Below are 20,702 nucleotides of genomic sequence, written 5' to 3'. Positions count from 1 at the left end.
ATATACAAGTCGTCTTTTACTTGCATACTTTAAAAATATAAACTCCCCAAAGAAGTGTCCCCTGCAGGTTTCTGTAGCTAAACACTAACACAAGAAAACATATTTTTGTGGGGAAGTTGGTCAACTGACCAGTCAAATAATTATTTGGCTACAGGAAAAAATTGTCAATATTCCACAAAGCCAAGAATGTTCTTGTGAAAGTGGCAGCATATCTTGTTTTACTGTCATCTGTGAGAAAGGGCAGGATTGAGAGGAACAGGGGAAACCTAGTGGAGACAGGCAGCTTGCAGAGCCTTCAGGAACCGGTGGAAGAAGGGGGACCTCGCCCAGAGGATGGACCAGTCTGTCACTGCTGCTCCTCTCCCTGGCTGACCCAGGCATAGAGAAATTTGCAGGACCACTTCTGTCCTGCTCCAGCTGCAAGGGGTTCTGGAGTTGGCCAGGGACAACAGTGGCAGCTGGCAAGTCCCACTTCTAGCACCTATTCCCTGCAAGGTCTCTTTGGGTATCCCACACTGGACAAGGGACCCCAGCTGTCGGGAGCAGCTGCAGAGAGTGCCTGCTTTCCTGTTCCTGCTTTCTGTCTATTTCCCTCCCGGCTTCCACCTGCAGGCCTGGGAGCTTCAGCCACACCTACTCATCACCCTCCCTCCCTCCCCCCATGTTAAAATTGTGGTTTCAGTCACACCGCTCTGCTTAAGTTACAGTGGGCATGTCCACACAAGACACTGCATTGCCATAGTGATGAGCTATGGCGATGTAGCTCATCGCTACATCTATGTAGCGTCCTCGGGCAATAACTGTGACACTGACACTACTGTGCGTTGCTACTGCGCAGTCGGGTTGAAAGCTACCTGTGTGCTGCCAGAACTGTGCAGTACCTGTGGATGCTAAATGACTGTGCTGTACCAACTGCACAGTCAGGGACATGTGTAGACATGCCCAGTTAACTCAGATTTCCTCTGTGATTTTAATTGCAGCATTTTTCATTTCCTGTCTTCAAGTGAAGTGTAATTTTTCTCTGTGATTTAAAAGGCTGCCAAGTCCCAAACATGGCTAATCTTCATTGTCAGTAAACTGTACCCCTGTGTATAATTTCTTAATTGCTTTGACACTGAATGGCCTCCATCATGATCATCACAACAGACATCCATAAATACTTTTCTTAACTGTCATGTCTAAAAAATGTTCTGAATTTGACTAAAATTAGAACCTAGAGTTAAAATGGAAAAGTAAAAAAAGTGAAGTTTTAGTTTATAGACAAAAGAGATAGGAGCAAAATACAGCCATAATATATTTGAAACCATTTATAAATAGGGTGACTTACCAATTTTTGCAAGTTGACCACAAAATAAAGTTCTCATTCTTTATTCTGTGGCCATTTTACAGCAGCCTCAGTGGAAGGGGGAGGAGGGACAAGGGGCAGCTGCCATCTTGATTGCTGACCCACTCCTTGACATTGATTGGCAGAGAGGCCTTGTGGGGGAGAAGGGATGAGGAAGCAGTCACCTTCTTCACTGCTGGCTCCCCTTCATGTGGCTCCACCCCTTGGTGCCAACTGGCAGAGAGGCCTTGGCTGGAGAGGAGGGACAAGGGGACAGTGGCCATTTTGTCTGCTGCCCTTCATGTAGCCCCACTAGCCAGTGCCTTCCCCCACTGGGGATCCAGCATTTTATTTTTCTTGAGTTATTTCTTGTTGTTGGTTTTGTGGATTTTACAGATAATCTTGGATTTTGTGGTATCTGTGAAATCATGAATTAAGTAGGTCCCTATTTATAAAGGTATTTACTGTGAAGTTCAGATTTGTACCTTACACACAATGTTAAATCTATTACATTGCTCACATACTGTTTTTCCAAGTGTGGCATTCACTCAAGGGTCGGTAATTTTAAGTTGGTGTTTAATGAATTTTTTTTTGGCCATTTTTCATGAAAACTTGCAAACATTAAGAAAATGTGACTTTTCAACAGCTCCAGTACCTCAGTGGCTTAGAGTAGAAATGAGAAATATAACATAGGTGTCTGTGTTTTTTGTAAAAGTGTGTATTTTGATTGGCTTAGGTTTAAAAAAGGACAATTCATACATGCGTTTCTCTAATGAAAAGTTTGATTTCAATACTAATGAGTTCCTAACAACTTTAATCTTTAACCAATGTCTCTCAATGTCTATTGTGAATATAAGGCCTTGAAATTTATTTCTTGAGACAGAAAATACACTTTAATCATTACGTAAATGAATTAGAGTAGAGGCAATTATTACTTTGTTCCCTAATTATATTATGTAAGCAGAATTTAGCTAAGGAAGTAGGCTTTTTTCCTTAATTACATTATCTAATATTTGCCAAAAATGCTGAAAATGCCCATTCAGCTATAAAAAGAAAACATAGAAAGATTCAGAGAAAAGTAATATTTACAAAATATATTATTTGGATGACCCAAAATTGTACTGTAGGACCTATACCCAACACTTCAGAATGTTTGGATTTAAGGGTTAACTATTTCACTAGATCATATATTTTTTAAAAACTTGAGACTGGAGAATTGCTTAAAGAACAAACTTATAACTATATTATTTAATACTATTATAGTTTAGAATAATAATTTCTCAACTCTATAAAAAACTAAGCAAGAGCTGACATGAGGTAATGCAATGTGCTGCAAAGCAGAGAGAGCTTCCCAAGCTCTTGGCACAAAGTTTTAAGGATAAAATGGAGCTGGCATTCTCCAACTTAAGGACTAAATATCCCTTGCATTTTCTTTAACAAACTCAGTGTTTCCTCCCTCACAGTTTGCTCTTTTTGTTTCTGCTTTCTCTTCTGGGAGCTTTAGCCCCCAGTGCAATACTCTCTGGAAAGCATAATGCCCCACAGCTGACTATCTTTAACAGGGATGGCTGCTCTTTCTTAAGGGGACACACCAGCTGGTAAAAACTTTGTCTGTGTATCCTGATAGTTAATGAAGGTTAATATGTGTAAAAGCAATGCAGAGAGCAACCACAGAATATAGCCCAAACTGCTACATTACAACCAAAATAGTGAACTTGCTTAAAACGCAAAAAAAGCAAAAATAATTGCCCACCTACAATGTACTTGAACACACAGCAGATCTCTAAAACATATTTCAGTTGTCCCCAAACACATGCTACAATAAATAACCTGAATGTGGTGCTCTTAAGGGCATACCAAAAAGCTGATTTCAATTCAAGTGGGCAAGGAACCTGGACAACATGCCATCAGAAATTCCCCTCCTTATAAAAACAAAAGGCGTTTCTGTGTAAATATCTGTTTTTATTGCCTGGTGAGAGAAGGAGTTTCTCAAACAGGGGGCCCTAAATCATAAAGTTTTATAGATCAAATGCAATTCCTCCAACTCCCATCTAGAACAACAGACAGAACACAATGCCATGTGCTGACAATGGTAACCCTGTTTAGTCTTGTTCTGCAGTAGTCTCAATTTCAAAATGAATTCAAGGGTTAGCCTGATCTATTAAAATCTGAGCTGACAGAAGAATGAATTATGGTAGTAAAGTCTGAACCCCAAAGTAGGAGTGAAAAAGTTCTGCTCTTTTTATCATTGGTATTAGATTACCTAACAATAGCTGGGAGCAATAAGTCCTCCAAATGGTGAGCTCCATTGACCAGTGGTGAATCCATCTTCAGAGGAAAAGCTGTAATTTTGCCTGTAATTGGTGGATTTTTCCAGCCTGCCTTATCACTTCTATCTTATTCAACATACATGCTCTCAGCTACATCTTGGTCTCACTCAAACAGAATGATATTCAAATGTACCATTAGGGATGGAAAAACTGGATTTATAAAATATGTCATCATCACACAGTAAAGGAAACCCAACAAGCTCTGAAGGAGGATGCACGAGACATTGTCTTTTTACTCATCTTGGGTTTTGTTATTGAAATCTTGTTGTTGTATATTTATGAATCGTGTATATATAGCATCTTATGTGTCCATGCTACTTCAAAGACAAATAAAGAAATCCATACTATGAAGAGCTTAACAGCAGGGAAATAACAATGGGAGATTTAAGATAATGATTTTTGATCTACATAGATTTTTAGACAACACAGTTTTTACTCTTTTGTTACACTATTTAGAAATTAGAGAAGCCATGCCAGGTCAGAAGATGAAAGGTAGGTAGGATCTCAAGCAAAACTAAAAATAAACAAATCTTGAATAGACTGTAAAGTGAATGGGAACTTAGAATATCATGAACTGATTAGTCTGAGAGAATTCATCTATGGGGAAGGAGATTAAAGAGGTGACAACACGTGCTTATATCTGAGCATATAACTTGAACAAGAAACTGAGGGGAGATAAAAGACAAGCTATAGCAGGGAGAAGATGGCTCAGTGCATTGAAGGAGAAAATGAGGGATCCATGTAGGAGGCCAGTATAATCCATTGTTTTATCACCCTGACTGGCAATCTGATCCATGCCAGATGGGCCCTTGTGTACATCAAGGCCAACAGGATGGCACCGAGACACAAAGGTGTTCCCACTTTGATACAATATGATTAAGGCCCTACCGAATTTATGGCAGAGTGGGGTGGACTGCAGCTCCTTTAATCCTGCAGGTTCCCCCCATGAGCTTCCCGCACCACTGACTGGTGGAGAGGCCACACTTGTGACTTGTTCCTGATTAGCAGGGAGGCGAAAACTATGGTTTTAAATATGGTGCCATTTTTGCTTCCTGCTGCTGATTGGCTGAGGAGCCCTGGTGGCCCTGCTGCTTGCTGCTAACCAGCAGGGAAGTAAAGTGGTGCCATGTCTAAAATCATGGGGGGCAGGAGTCCCCGTAAGCCCCCTGGCTCACCAAGGGTGTACGGGAATGTCTGATTGCCAAAAAGGCGGCGTACAACCAGTGGAAGAGGGGTGCTATCTCCAAAGAGGAATATACCTCCTCTGCTCAGGCCTGTAGGGGGCTGTCAGGAAAGTTAAGGCAGACATAGAGCTAAGACTTGTGTCCAAAATCAAAGATAATAAAAAGCCCTTTTTCAAATATATAGGGAGGGTGAAGAAAGCACCGGGAAATGTGGGGCCCCTACAAGATCCTCTGGGCAATCTGGTGGTTGTGCCAGAGGAGAAAGCAGACCTCTTTAACCAATTCTTCACCTCCGTTTTCTTGGGCAGGGACCAGGACTTCCCCACCGTGATGCAAGACAGACTCGAGGGGAATGCCTCCAGACCTCAGGTTGGGGAGGACCGGGTTAGAGAGCTTCTGAAGGGGCTGGGTGTGTTCAAATCAGCAGGTCGAGATGCTCTCCACCCCAGGGTGTTGAGCTAGCTGGGGTTATTGCAGAGCCCTTGGCACGGCTTTACAAGCACTCATGGTGCTCAGGCCAGGTGCCAGATGATTGGAAGATAGCCAATGTGGTCCCCATCTTTAAAAAAGGGAGGAGGGAGGACCCGGGCAACTACAGGCCCATCAGTCTTACCTCAATCCTAGGGAAATTCTTTGAGAAGATCATCATGAAGCACATCTGCAATGGGCTGGCCTCAGAGATGATGCTCAAGGGCAGCCAGACAGTTTCATTAGGGGCAGGTCATGTCAGACCAACCTGATTGCCTTTTATGATCAGGTCACAAAAGCATTGGATACAGGTGTTGCTGTGGACGTAGTCTTTCTGCACTTCAGCAAGGCCTTTGACACCATCTCCCACCCCAACCTCATTAAAAAATTGGGTGACTGTGGCATTGATGCCTACACAGTCAGATGGATTACAGATTGGCTGAAGTGTTGCACTCAGAGGGTGATGGTGGATGGGTCATATCTGACCGGGGGAGAAGTGGGCAGTGGAGTCCCTCAGGGCTCAGTCCTTGGGCCCGTGCTGTTCAATTTCCTTATCAGCGATTTGGACGATGGGGTGAAAAGCAACCTGTTTAAATTTACTGATGATACCAAAATTTGGGGTGAGGTGAGCACACTAGAAGGGAGGGAAAGACTGCAGCAAGACCTGGATAGGTTGCAGGGGTGGGCTAACAAAAACAGGATGCGTTTCAATACTGACAAGTGCAGCGTCCTGCACTTGGGCAGCAGTAGCCAGCAGCACACTTATAAGATGGGAAACTCCCTTCTTGAGAGCACGGAGGCAGAAAGGGATCTTGGAGTCATTACTGACTCCAAGATGAACATCAGTGGTGGAGGAGGGTGTGCAGGGGAACCTGCAAGATTAAAGGATCTGCAGCACATCCATTTCCCCCATGAATTTGGTAGGGCCCTAAATATGATCAAGAACTTAGACATAACCAGATGAATGAAGGATATGAGATTTACTGACAGTACTGATTTCTGATTTTATATTCATTAAGATATTAATATTGTAACACATAGTAGTTAGCAATTCACTTGTTTTAGTATTTTATGATAGCATATTAAGAGGCCTGCTTCCAAAAACTTCAGAAAACGAGACCAGGACAACATAAAACAAATTCCAAGCAGCTCTTGATTAACTCATATTACAGGGCACCAAAAATTGTTAGAAAGGCATCAACTATATGAGCCTTAAAGCATCTTAGGTACAATATTGCATGCATTCAAATTAGACAGATTGCATGACAAGCAAAGGAATATTAAATGGAACTTCGACACAAAGTTTCACAATCACAGTGACTTCAAAAGGACAGGATGTTCTGCTTATTTTTTTAAATAAGCACTGAAGACAAAGTAGGCACAGAAAGCAATTTAAAAGAATCACAAACTTGGCTTTTTTGATTTGTTCTTATGTGCCAAGAAGATGTATTTGTATTTTTGACTAAATATTTTGAATTCAGATTTGAGAGGTAAAAGAGAGTTTATTTTGGTTTAGGTAAAAAATTCCTGCAGCTAAGTTGAAAAATTTGCAAAAAAAGAAAGGAAATCAATATGAATTAGGAAGAGGCAATAGTTTTCTTCTGGTAAATTTTACTGGACTAATTCTACAGTTCAGAGAGACTGTTGGACAAACTTTCAGGCACAAAATGACATTCTTCCAAACTCTGGATCAGAAAGCTTATTCAACACTTCTCCCAACTGTATAGTTGGTTCAGTAAAAGATATCACAACAACCCCCTGCTTCGTGTACACTTCTTGGAACACCACAGCTACAACAAAGCTCCAAACCATATTTAGACCAAATTTAAAATTATTGAGCAAGAATTTGACAGAATTTTCATCTGATTCCTTAGTGTTCTTCAATTCTTCCAATGCCAAATTTCCCAGTAGAATTTGTTCTCTGCCACAGTTAATATTGTATTTCTCTAAATATTTATCTTTCTTGGCACTTCTATATTGTTCTTTTGCTGTAGATTCATAGATTCTTAAATGTAGGGTTGGAAGGGACCTTGTAGATCTTGTAGTCTGACCCCCTGCCCTGGGCAGGAGAGAACATGAACACTTTTATTTTTATAGAATTTGATACTGGAGTTTCGCAATTATATTTTCAACGAGCTTTTGAATTCCTATTTATTCAAGCTATAAAAAACTTCTCCAAAATTAGTTGACACAAATCATGAATGTAGTAGAACAAATTTGAGCTTGTGAGAAAAATTTCAACCATATCCTATCAGATTATGCAGTTCTGTTCAAATTGAAACATTCAGCAAAATCACATGAATTTCATCTGAATTTTGGTTTGGAAGTAGAAAAAATTCCAGGAATGCTCAGTTTTTTGTGGGGTTTTTATGGACATGTTCAGAATGAGATGCTTTGCCTTTTTCTTTTGTTTTGAAACCCATTATTCTTGAGAATGGTATTAAATATAATGCACTAACAATTTAAAATACAAAATATAAAATAAAAGCTACCAGAAGTTTACTGCATTCAAACTAAAAAAAAAGGGAATGTACAAAACCAAAATTGGTGCTTCTGCAATATGCAGTATTTGGACAAAAAAAATGCTAGTCCAGTATAGTTAAACTTTTAATTAACTTAATTCTGCTTGGATTTTGGCTTAAATTCGAGTGCTGTATCAGCACTTGTTAGATATATCCTTGGTAAGCAAACAGCAGAGGTTGTGAAGTCTGTACCCATCATTTACAGGGACACCCTTTTTGACCTCATTTTGACAGTGATCTTATTGTTTGCTTTAAAAAACTTTAGGACAAAATAGCTATAACCAATGTAGTTCAAAGCCAATTAAAATATACTAGCTATCTTTTACTTGAGAGGCATTTGTATCGATAAATAAATAAATAAAATAAGGAAGTTCAGAGACTAAAAATATGACAGTTCTGTGCTGTCTTGCCAGTCACTTCAAAATTTTGGTATTGCGATATTTGCCACTCACACATGGACTATTTGTCATGGTCTTTTAGTGAGAGAAACTAATGTAGTCGGACACCTGTAAATGGACTGTGGTGGAAGAAGCTGAAGTCATCAGGTAAGCACTATAAATATTTACAATTCTGGAAATTCTGGTTCTTCCATGCTGCAAAATGTCAAGGGCAAGGATTTATTTTTACCTCAAAACTCTGACAGGGCCTGCATATATGTCCTTTTTAAATCTTTTCATTATGAAGAGGTTATAACTAACATACACTGTGCTTTTAAAGTAACAAGAGAGAACAAGGACTAGACACACATGGACGACAAAATATACTCTTCTACCCACCTGCTGGTCCCTCCTGGTAAAGTTTTAGGTGAGCTAGAGACAAAAGCATAAATAAGCAAGAGTGTATTTTAGATTCAAACAGCATATTCATATTTTCACATTTGTTCAATATACTGGGTGTACCTCTGTGGATTTCATGTGAAGTAGCAGCAATCCTAAGAACATCATTACTTATCATTGTTATTCAAAACATCTCAATCATTATCAGAAAAAATTGTGAACAATTTATGAATTGCTTACTTTCTGTTAATTGGTGTTAAAAATTTACTGTTTCTACTAAAATGTCAAGAGCAAGTACTTTTAAAAAATGAAATCTTTTAACACTACTTGCAAAATATACCATAAAAGAAAAACAGTTAACCATTGCCCCAATAAGGAAACACTTGATAGTAAAATGAACTTGCAAGTATGTCTGTCAGAGTCACCTCCTAAAGTGACACACAACTCATTGTGTAATCATTAACTCTCTCTTACACATCTACAATTTTAAAGTTTTCAATTGGAAATGAAGGTCATGAAACTCACTCCTGACTGCCTTGCATGATGTCCTTAGCAGGACAAGGAATCTGATTCAGACCAGAAATTGTGCTTTGCATTTTTTTCACAGATTTGAATACCTTGATTAGAAAGGCAAATGATTGGGGTGGGATCTCTCTTTTATTTACTTTTTTAAGGAAGAAGGGATTGGTTTATTAACAAATAGGGACTGTACTACTATTTATTTTCTATGAGCTAGCATGCAAATCCAATGCAACAGCTGCTGGTAGAATTAAAGCACATGTAATGTTACAAGTGAACTGAAGTGTATCCTCAACTGAACTATCTCAACTGTTGTCTACGCCATGGGTGACTGGTGTCTCCCAAGTCTGGGGTCTCCCAGCCACCAATCACCAGCTGGGGGCCAACTGCGAGGTCCCCCAGCGGCCAATCACTGTGCCAGTGGCGCAACACTTCCAGTTTCACAGCTGGTGCTTCCAGGGATGCACAGCCAATCTCAGGGGGTGCACATGCATCACCCCACTATGTGTTGCCAATGGTCTATGCAATACATGCTACAACCTGTACATATTTCCCTGATGGACAACACACCTACCATAATGTAAGAATAACTTTGGACAACTTGCATGCTTTACACAAGGATTTAGCATATGTTCCTGTGTAAAAATTATTGTCATAAAGTTGTCATATCAAGAGAAAGCAAGCTATTTGTATGCAGATGAATGCAGACAATTATAACAATACATTACACATCCTTCTAAATTAAGCTGATGATTCATAGCAGGATTCTTTGTAAAGTTTAGTATGAGCAAAAGTACAATTATTAAACCTCAATTAGCCATTGTAGAATACATGCTGTTTCTCTTCATATATTAATACTTATACCAAATACAAGTCGTATTTAACTTTATGTGCAAAAAGTTAACTTTTACAAGTCCAAATATACTTATAAAAAAGTTAAAACAACATTCATCTAAATCAAAAATCCTCCCATTCTCTCCACCTTCCTTTTACTTCCTCCACCTAGTACAAGCTAAATATATGAGCCTTGCATTGTGCCCTGAAAGTGAAAGGCACAAGCTTAAATATAAATACTACATTCTCTTAGGCTCTGAACTGAGTTAGATGATTTTGCTTGAGGTTTGGTTTTTTTGGTTGTTTCTTTGGTTTTGTGGCCAGGAAAGGCAGAGATGTCCAAAGTACTCTGAAAAATTAATTTAGCCTCAAGTTAAAAAATCAATTTAAGCTAATGCCAAGCTTTCTTCTTCCAAGTTAACTCAGCTTTTTTGGATAATTCTGCCTGAGAACTTTCCAGGATAGTTCTCCATAGCCCACTTTCTTCTCAAGATACTACATAAACAATTAGAAGCTACTATGCTCTCCGCTGAAAGCTGAAAGTTATGTGTAGCAAAATTTCAATAACTGCAAACTTCTGATATAAACATAGCTGCATTTTAGCTATTATACTATATTTTCTGTAAATAAACCCCCCTCAGTTATTATTCCTTGTGCTGTCATTCTCAAAACACACTTTTTCCTGAAGAATTCCTTACATTTCCTTCTCTGCTATTTTGTCATGCAGCTTTCTGCTTCAACCACTAGATGTCACTAATACATCCTCATATCCACAGAGCTGTATTGTACAAATGGTACAACTCAACTATTCACCAAGCTTTGGTCATGACTCTGTGCTTGCCCAGGAAAACTTCTGGTTGAGTAAGAAACGCTCTGACTTTCCCCTCATTAAATGCAGGGAAAGTAACTGTAAGAATATTTATTTTCAGACATTTCTACATAAGAATAAATGTCTTGTTATAGCTTGAACTGTCATTCCAAATGGTTGTTTTAATATGACTAAGATGTACACAGAAATGCCTGAGGTTAAGAGAAGCTATTTTATAAATTACAAAATTTTAATAGGCAAATGTGCCTTTAAGCAATTCTAAAAATGATAAGGTAGAAGGCAGGGCAGATTTGCATCTTGTAGACTAAAACAAATTATTTTATTTATAAAAATAACTTTGTCATAGTGTCTGACAAAGTAAGCTGTTGCTTATGAAAACGTATGCATCTATGAATTAGTTAAATTATAAGGTGCAATTCTGCCCTGTCTTCTACCTGACTTCAGAGTACCAATTTAACTGATCATCTTGGGAGAGGTAGTTATATATATATCCAACAGAGGTCTTTAAAAGTTGTTCAGTGAAAAAATCCCTATAATTTTAAAGACCCACTTAAAAGCATTCTACTACTGCTCCCAATCCAGAGCCTGCAGACCCTGTTACTGCATTAAAGCAAGTAAATTAAATTTAATAATTAGAATTAAGAAAATATCATATTTACTCAATTCTAATACAGGGAGGAGGGCCTCATTTTAGGATTGAATACAAGAGTAGTGGGGTTATGGCAGGGGAGCAGTCAGTTGCTGTGGCTCAGGCTCCAGCTCCTACCTGTGGGCAAGCTTGAGGGAGTCCAAAGAAGAGCCACCTGTATGATCAGAGTCCTAAAAAGCAAGCCATACGAGGAAAGGCTGAGGGATCTGGGACTCTTCAGCCTGAGGAAAAGAAGGCTGAGAGGGGACCTGTTAGCAGCTTACCGCTACACTAGGAGAGTACATCAAGGGCTTGGTGAACAACTGTTCACCAGGGCACCCGAGGGGAAAACCAGGAGTAATGGCCACAAACTCCTGGAAGATAAATTCAGGCTCAACGTTAGGAAAAACTTCCTCACAGTCAGGGTGTCCAGACTGTGGAATAAGCTGCCTCCAGAGGTGGTGCAATCATCTACCCTGGAAATCTTCAAGAGGAGACTGGACGGGCACCTTGCTGGGGTCACCTGACCCCCAGTTATCTTTCCTGCTTGGTGCAGGGGGCTGGGCCCAATGATCTTCCTATGTCCCTTCTGGCCTTGCAGTCTACCTGGGGTCAGAGCTGTAGCCACAGCTCCTGCTTGCCTTCCTCACCACCTCTGCATCCTGCCATCTTCCTCTCCAACCACCATGCAGGTTCTAATCCCTTGACTGCCCCCCTTACCCTTGCTCAGTGCCAGCAGGCTCACAAGCTGTGACAATGCTGCAGCCCGGAGCATGGAGCATGGCCCCAGCCCAGCCCTACAGTAGCAGCATGCAGCTCACAGGACTGATATGGGTGCTGGTCTGGGGTCATGCTCAATGCCCCAGGCTAGAAAGTGGATAGAGCCTGCTGGCATGGAGCAAGCTTGACTGGATTCCCTCCCCACACAACCTCCACCCCCATGCATAGATTTAAAAGCCACCAGAGAAGGAGCTGGCTGTACCCTCTACTATTCATTTTATCCAACAGCACAGTGATTGGAGCACTAACCCAGGATGTAGGAAACACTTTTAATTTCCTTCTGTGCTTGGAGGGCTTCACACCTCTGCTGTCTCTCAAGGGAGAGTCCAAATCCTGAGGGTACTGTATATTTTGAATTGCTGCTCTCAATCACTCCTGTTGAGCCTTTGCAAAAATAATTTGTGTGGTCACTGGAGTCTACCTCTCAGCTAGATAAGTGTCCTAACAACCAGAGGCTTATTAAGTTTACAGTACCTGTATTTTTTTGTAACAACTTAGGGTGGTCTAATAAGTTGGCATTCTTTGGGACATGGTCCCATTTTTTCAGACCACCTGAACATCCATACCTCAATAACTGTCTAACCAACCTCAGAATAAGAGCCATGTACCTCATCACTTTATTACAGCAAAAAGGTGCATCGATAATTTTTCCCCCTGCTATTTTTTATTCTACTCCCTCTCTCTTTTCCTCCCATGAGTAGGGTTTCATCCCTTTTCCATTGCACCTACTTCTGTCTCTCTTCCAAAAGCCTCCACCACCAACACCATGTGGTTTTCAACTTCTCCAGCCTACCTAGGTAGTTTGTTCCAATACTTAACTGTTCTCTGTGAGAAAGTTCTACCTAATAAACAGCCTAAATTTCCCTTGCTAAATTTTAATGCAGAGTACAGGGTGAAAGGAAGCAGCTGAAAGATCGCCAAGTAGATTACTTCAGAAAAGACTTTCCAGTAATAAGGTAAGTGGATAAACTTGAAGAAAATTGGTCCCAAATAAGCTGAAGATTCAAAATTGGGGTCCTCAAGGTTTCATAGAAAATATAATCTTATTCCTGTAAACTGAATGGCTTCACAAAACAGTTATGAAGCCCTAGAAAACACTAGAGGCCAGATATTTTGATAAAACAGAATAATTTCAACAAAGGCCTGGGCTTCCCTCAAACTCATCTATCTATATGAAAAACCCTCTACCCACTCTTTCAGCATAAAGCCTTCTTCAGAGGTAATCACCTGAGTAACTATCTGCTTGATCTTTCCTCTCCTGTCACAGGTAAAGGTACATCTACAGCTAATTTACTTGATGACAGGCATTTATAAGTTCACCTGTCATTTTTGTCCTCCTAGCAAGGCAGCAACAGAGCCATTGCTGCTGGGCACCTGCAGCCTCATTTATCTCTCAGCAAATGTCCTGCCTATTCCATATTTACAGAAAGAATCATTCTATTTTTGGAACATGTGACATAATGTGCAATTATCCAGCTGGGATGGCAAAAGTACAAAAGTACAATACAGCAAATAAATACCACCCAACCAACAAACAGGAGAAGCAGGCATAATAAAAAATTTCTTCTGGAGTAGCACGTTCTGCACATTCTACTTAGCAAAGGTTCTAAGGAAAAGAAAAACTTGTCTATTCTACATTATTTATTCAGTTTTATAAAATTTGCCTCTACCATATTCCACATATACATATATGCTAATTTTCTTTACAGCCTAGAAAAGCTGGAGGACTTTTTCCTATATACATGAAATGAACTGGAATGTAAGAAAACATACATTAAAATGGATATTATACAGATGAGAGCATGAATGTATTAGCTGAACTAAATGTCATGTAATTATACTGAACCTGGCCACAAAATCCACATACCTAGATATAAATTTTCACAAACATTGTGGTTATTCAGAGCCTGGATTTAGTCAGACTCATTTTTAAGCCACGCATGTTCAAATACTGGACCTAACATAACTAACTTCAATATATATGCAGATTAAGACAGCAGTACAAAATCTGTTACAAGAGAGGGAATTCCAGTAAACCAACAGGCTTCACTAACTGATCCAAAAATGAAAGCCCAAAGTTGTTATTCTATTTGTACTATGCAGACTCATCCTGGTTTTAATTTCTTCTAAATTGGCCCAATCTAACAATAACTGTTTAGTAAAATCTGGTTAGTAAAATCTAAAATCCACTTCAGAGGTTGTCACATCACAATGTAACAGCATCAGAATTACAGGTGAATAAATAGCAACAGAAAGACTACAGTAAGAGAAACAGAGTCGTTTACAGAGCATGCAGACATGCCTTCTGGCTCTTCAGTAGATGGATCAATCCTTTCCATGAGCAGAAAACTGGTTTTAAAATAAAGTTTCTTTTATAACTGGACCTGATCTGCTCTCTATGTGAAAACTGAAAAAACCTTATAGCTATAGGGATACACAATTTTCTCATGGCTTTGAATGCCTAAAAAAATCTTGTTAGGCCTATTTAGCAATGTGAATATACTCTTTCTATGTCCACAGGTCACACAAAGTCACAGTATTTCTATATAGAAATAAAAATGGAAGCAGAAAAAGTAAACAACAAAATGCTTCTCCCTTCAAATTATGTTAAAATTATGTAGGACAGAGTATAACAAAGGTAGGATTGACTAGTTTAAAACAATTTGTTGACATGAAATTAAGCATGCCTTCCAAGAACCTCTTCAAGATATGTATGCTAACACGAGCATGGGAAGTGATCACAATTTTTCTCCTTTTTTTTAATTCAGCCTGTCTCCCTTTATCTAATAATGATAAATTGACAGTAATATTTCACCTTGAAGAGAAAATCCTAGGGTTGTTTAACCTCTGAGCTAGGCAGGTATTCTTATCCCAATTCTACAAAAGAAGTGAAGTGCAGAAAAATGACACTACTTTCTCAATGTCTCATAGTTGGGAGTGGATAAATAATCTTGTGCATTAGCACAAGATCATACTTCTCCTATTTGTACCTGCAGATTTTTCTGATCTCACTTTTCCCTCCCTTGTTGTCCCACCTCTCTTTTCTCTTTGATTCGCAAGCCTGGCTTTTTCTTCCCACCACTCTTGTGCTTTTTCCGTTTGCCATTTACCACCATTGCCCATTCTCTCCTTCACTTTTGCCTTTCTGCTCCTTTTCTCCCCTCAAAACTGTTCCATTCTTTCCCTCTTGACTGGGTCGAAATATACCTCTGCTTAGGTCCAGAAAACAGCAGAGATAGCCTATATCCTTTGAGAATCACATCAGTGTTGAGGGTGTGCTGGGGGGAGAAGGAATGGGTTTGGCTGTCTGCTCATAAGCCCCAGGGGTAGCCAACTAGTCATCAGGAGAAGAAGGGTGAAGGTGAAATGTAGCTCACAACCAACAGCACTGCTTATTAGTTATATTTCACCAGGCATGAGTGAAGAGGAAAGAGGTGACAGTCACTCTAGATGAATGACATTTGGAATATGTAATCTTAAAACGAATGCATTATTCACAAGCAGTGAGCTGACTTCTAATATAAACATCAGCTTCTCAACAACACCTAGTGTAACTTGCCAAAATGTGTGATACCAACTTATGATGATTTAACATATCTGTCATGTTGCAGAACATATATGACAGAACATGTAAAACAATTTAAAACTCCACCATGTGAACTACAGTCAAATTGGCCTGTGACTATTAGCTCATAAAACCTCTAATTTCAGCCAAGCTATGCCTACCAGTGACTAATTTACCAGTTTTGCCCTAATTCACTTATCCTTTATACGAGGGGTGCTCAACTCCCGGCCTGCAGGCCAAATCCAGCCTATGGAGGCATGTCATCCGGACTGCAGGTCTCCTCATGGGTCTGAAAACTTGGAAGTGGGGCACAGGAGCAATTAACTGTCTATTTCCTGTTACCAAATTTCTGGACACATGTGGAGCCCAGTGGGCTGGATAATGTGATCCTGCTCACTAGGTAGGATACACGGGGCTAATTAAGTCTGGATCCTAATCCCAGTGCACAGGGCTGGGCAAAGGTGGTGCAGAACCTGATCCTAGTGCACAGAGCCGATCTGGCTTGCAAACTGGTCCTGTGACACTCAACCAGCCCAGAGGGCCAAAAGGTTGAGCACCACTGCCTTATACTGTTCATTACAATAAAATCCATAGCAGAATTAACAGGGTACCTAGTACTATACCTAGTAACAACTGCTAAGTACTATAGCTGTTAAGTATTATACCTAGTAACAACTGTTAAGATCAAATGCATTCAAATAACTAAGTAAACAAGAGCCCATCATGACTAAAGATTTCATCATCATTCTGGTAAGACAAACAAGAATGCTTTCCTGTGTCATAGTCAAATCCATTTGGGTGTGTCTGCATGGCACCATGTAATGCTGGCTACTCAGCAGGTATAATTAGCTCAGGTGGAGGATTGCACTATTACTTCCAGTCCCTGAGCTAGCTCTACAGGGTTCTGAATTGTACCATGTATCCTTTGTGTGACAGCTCCCTTCAGAATTTTATAATAATTAAACATACCCTAAACTATAATTACCTCATATGAAAGTTAAGTCCCCGGATAATGTGCCAGAGAGAATTGATTTTATCTCTTTTATACACCAATAAAGGCTCGCATAATAAGTAATAACTGATATCTCTAAAGAGCTGGCAGTCTTGTATCTCTCTTATACACCAATAAAGGGTAGCATAATAAGTAATAACTGATATCTCCAAAGAGCTAGCAGTCTAATTTCTCCTTTTGCATCTTGGCAATAAACAATGCTTTCTTTCATGAAAACTTTCTTTGCTAAAACTCTTCCAACACAAACCTACAGTAAGTGCATTGTCATCAATTGAATAATAAAGTATATGTAATGTTTCTATCAGAAAATGTGATCACACTGATTTTAAAATGAAGCAGTTGATCCAAATCAGATACTTTGCTTGAGATTCTAGTTCATAACTGCAGTTTCTAGTTACTACCACAATACCAGTCAGCAACAACAACGATGAAGCAAACCTTGAATAAGAGGCTAAACAGGGGGGAGTATAGTTGTGCAAAAATATACTGAAGCACTTACCTGCCTTGTTAGGTGCCCAAGTCTAGAATTTAGGTGCCTCTGACTCACTCAAAACCACTGCTCTGCTGATACTTAATTCCAGTTTCACTGGTGAGCAAAGCTGTCTAAAACACTGAGACCATCCAAACGCAAAAGAGCTCTCACTCAAACTGAAGGCCAAGAAGGTGTTTCTCCCCTCATCTTGCCAGCAAAAATGCTTAAAGCATGCATGGTCAAAGCATTTGGGTTGTGTGAGACTTCCATTCAAATGCTTCTGCCTTACTTGGACCAGGACTTTGCGCACATTTCACTTACACCCCAGGATGACTACCATGCTATTGGCTATTCTCTCACCTGTTGGAACATTTCTACTCTGTATAAGCGATTTCACATTTATTGATGGACAAACTAGACTATCATTGTTCCACATGTCAGCTGAGTGCTCTACCCACTACAGTCCTGAGTAATTTGGTAAGGAAAACAAGGCATAGGCACCAAACTCCACAAAGCTTCTCACAGAAGAAAGTACCTGTCTGGCCATCATTTCAGTCCAAGTTAATTTACACCATCTCATCTCCGCTTGTTTCTGAGGGCCCCTTCCTTACGAGGTTAACTCCTTCTTGCATTGCATTAGTAGCCTGGAACCTTAACTTGGGCTTAAGCACTCCATAAGGCACCAGGTACCTAGGAGTTAGGCACTGTAATGCTTATAGGCCTTTAAGATCTATCTTACAGAAATTTAACACTCATAAAACAGTTTGAATATCATGCAATAACATACTAGGAACCAGCAGGGTATATAAAGAGGAGTTTTATTTGATGAAATAAATAGGCAATAGAATTTGCCACAGAACTATCGTATTTTACCACATATAACCCACGCCTTTCACCCCAAAACTAGCTATGGAAAATTAGGGTGCACATTAAATGCAAGGAAAAGGGATCCCCACAGGTCTGGAAATTTGTCTGGGTTGGGGCCTGAAGCAGTGGCAGTGTTAATTGCTGCCACTCTGGGGGGCATGGCAATTAACACTGTCAGCATCTCCTCCCCCACAACCAAATTTCTGAATCACTAGGGACTCCTCCAACCAACCACACGTCAGAGTGGGTCAGCATGCAGAATTCGTCTGTGACCAGAGCCAGCATTTTGTGTTCAATCCAGTACATGGCCCTGGATCTGAGGTGTGGGGTCAAACAGAACGTGCCAAGCCCAGGACTGCTTAAAAATACATAAATACATACTTACGTGTGTGTGTGTGTGCATGTGTGCATGTATACAAAGGAAGCATATGCCATCTTATTAAATTCTATAAACTTGCAGAACCATTTTTATTGTACTGAGTTGCTTTCATCTAAATGCATTTGGGAATTTTCCAGAAGCATGCACTTCAGGGAATTCAATAATCCAGTTATCTTTCTTAAAAGGACGAAGAGTTAAATTGACACTATGGGGACTTCTGCACATGCAATTAATGCAAAGCAAAACTCTGGAACTTATTGCTCCAGAGTTTATTGCTTCTGGGCACACCGTTTGAACCATGTGCCCAAGAATTCAGCACGTTGAGCTGGGTCAGAGCAGCACCAGCTGGCAAGTGGCTCCGGTGGTCAACGGGATGGAAGAAAAGAAAGGTGGATGGGGCTTAAAAGGGTCTGATGATAAACGTCCTTTTCCGAGAGTACTTGGTGATACTAAGAGAACTCTCTGAAAATCTGGCCGCGCGGCCATTACAAAATGGTGCCGGCAGAGCAGAGAGCATGCCGAAAGCCGCTCTGATGTCACCGCCCACTCCGAACCTGCCTCCTGTCACAGCGCCCCCTATGGTTCCGCCTATGTGGAACCCGCCTCTGGTAACAGCGCCATCCACAGCAATTACGTCGCCACCACTGTGCATGGACCGGTGCCACCTGGAGGACATACGAGTGAATAAAGACAATGAAAACAAAACTGAACCAAACGCAAGCATGAGAGACAGTGTGGCCACGCCAATGGGAACCAGCATGAACGTACCAACAAGAACGAACACCGATGAACCGACAAGCATAAAAGCGAATACAAATGTGTCAACAACAACAAGCAATGAACCCAAATGATACGAACCAGAACCTAGCAAATTACGAAACGAACTGATACAAACTGAACCTGAATCTGAACCCGGACAATACCCGATCGAAAATTTTCCTACCCATTCTCGATGGGTAGATCAGAGACCAATAACTCGATGCCAACAGTAGCCGATACAGAATTTACCACCAACAAAGAGATGGAACCAGTCATTCCGAGTCAGCTACTCGCCCGCATGGTGAACACCTGTGGAAAGGGCAATGTTCGGATTTTTGCTGAAAAAATCTGGCTTATCAAAAGACAGGTTAAGACAACTGAAAGACTGCGAGCCAGTCGACGAGATACTGCTCCTTGATACAAAAATGAACTAGAACTGGGACGCTCGGAAACCGCAGAGTAAAGAACGCATGTACTGCTGTTTGGCTTATGATGTTGTGCTTTTGACTAACATTACTTGTTTATACTTTGCTTTTCAATTTTTGAAACGGAGGTTGCGAAGTTTATCTGTTTTTGTGTGTACAAAATTACCCCCTCACGTTAATGTAAAATTTGAGAACGAAGACAAAAATGAAAACTAAATTTAAAACTCCTGTGTTGACAGCAAGGGGGCATGTCCGGACCAAATTTTGAATGTATGCTGGCAACACAAGAGTTAAGTTTGATCATGCGCAGACAAGCAGGCAAGGCCTATGGAAAATTCCACATCGTACCCAGCATGTGCCCCTTGGGTGACCTGTTGGCTTGTCAATCAAGCGTGACTTACTTTTCCACCATGCGCATGCTCAGTCATATACAGAATCTAATCAGAGGCATGCTCTGTTTGGCTAAGAGCATGACTTCATAGAACTAGAAAATTCTTCAGAGCAAGCAACCCGATTGGCCACTTGGTTGCTATAGAGGGCTTGTGAGCCCCCACCTTTGGGTTCTCTCTCGTTCTCTCTGTCAGTGTGGTGGTGGGTGTGTGAGGGGAGACTGTGCTCAACCTGTAAGCAGAGGCTGCCTTGGCAGGGACTGTGAGACAGGGAGAGATCGATCCAGAGAGCAGAGGCTGAGGCTGCAGGGACTGCTCTTCTGGAGGGCTTCAGGCCCACCGGTCTCCTCCTCATTGTGAATTGGCTATTCGATTCCCCTTCATTCTCGTATTGATCTTTTGGCTACCGGACTGATTTTGGCATCGATTCTGACCACGATTTCGATCAACCAGACTTACTTCAACTACGGCTTTATCTCATCGTATTCGGCACTGATCTCGGCATCATTCTTCACCGTCTTCAACCATTTCTTCTCGTTGTCCACTTGGACTGGCGTCACGACTTTCTACGTGTTACAGTTTTGTTATTTGTTCTCCTATTTTATAAGCTGTTGACCAGTCCTGGGACTATCGAGTGGAC

The 20,702-nt window shown here is 40.6% G+C and overlaps 1 protein-coding gene across 4 annotated transcripts in view; it reads right to left on the bottom strand.

Annotated features, from left to right (window-relative positions):
- FMN1 (formin 1) overlaps nucleotides 1-20,702 on the bottom strand; it is a 251,494-nt gene that overhangs the window by 219,628 nt on the left and 11,164 nt on the right. For 3 of the 4 annotated variants that reach the window (XM_090033495.1, XM_090033496.1, XM_090033492.1), the window contains exon 3: nucleotides 8,605-8,637. The exons of the other annotated variant lie outside the window; for it this stretch is intronic. In XM_090033495.1, the coding sequence (XP_089889621.1) occupies nucleotides 8,605-8,637 (33 nt within the window). The remainder of the gene's footprint in view (nucleotides 1-8,604; nucleotides 8,638-20,702) is intronic. 4 annotated transcript variants of the gene reach the window in all.

The sequence above is a fragment of the Crocodylus siamensis genome, chromosome 2, assembly GCF_052110815.1.
Source record: "Crocodylus siamensis isolate JL-2025a chromosome 2, ASM5211081v1, whole genome shotgun sequence".
Taxonomy (NCBI): domain Eukaryota; kingdom Metazoa; phylum Chordata; order Crocodylia; family Crocodylidae; genus Crocodylus; species Crocodylus siamensis.
Note: the sequence above shows the minus strand (reverse complement) of the source record. Positions and strands in the feature narration are given on the sequence as shown.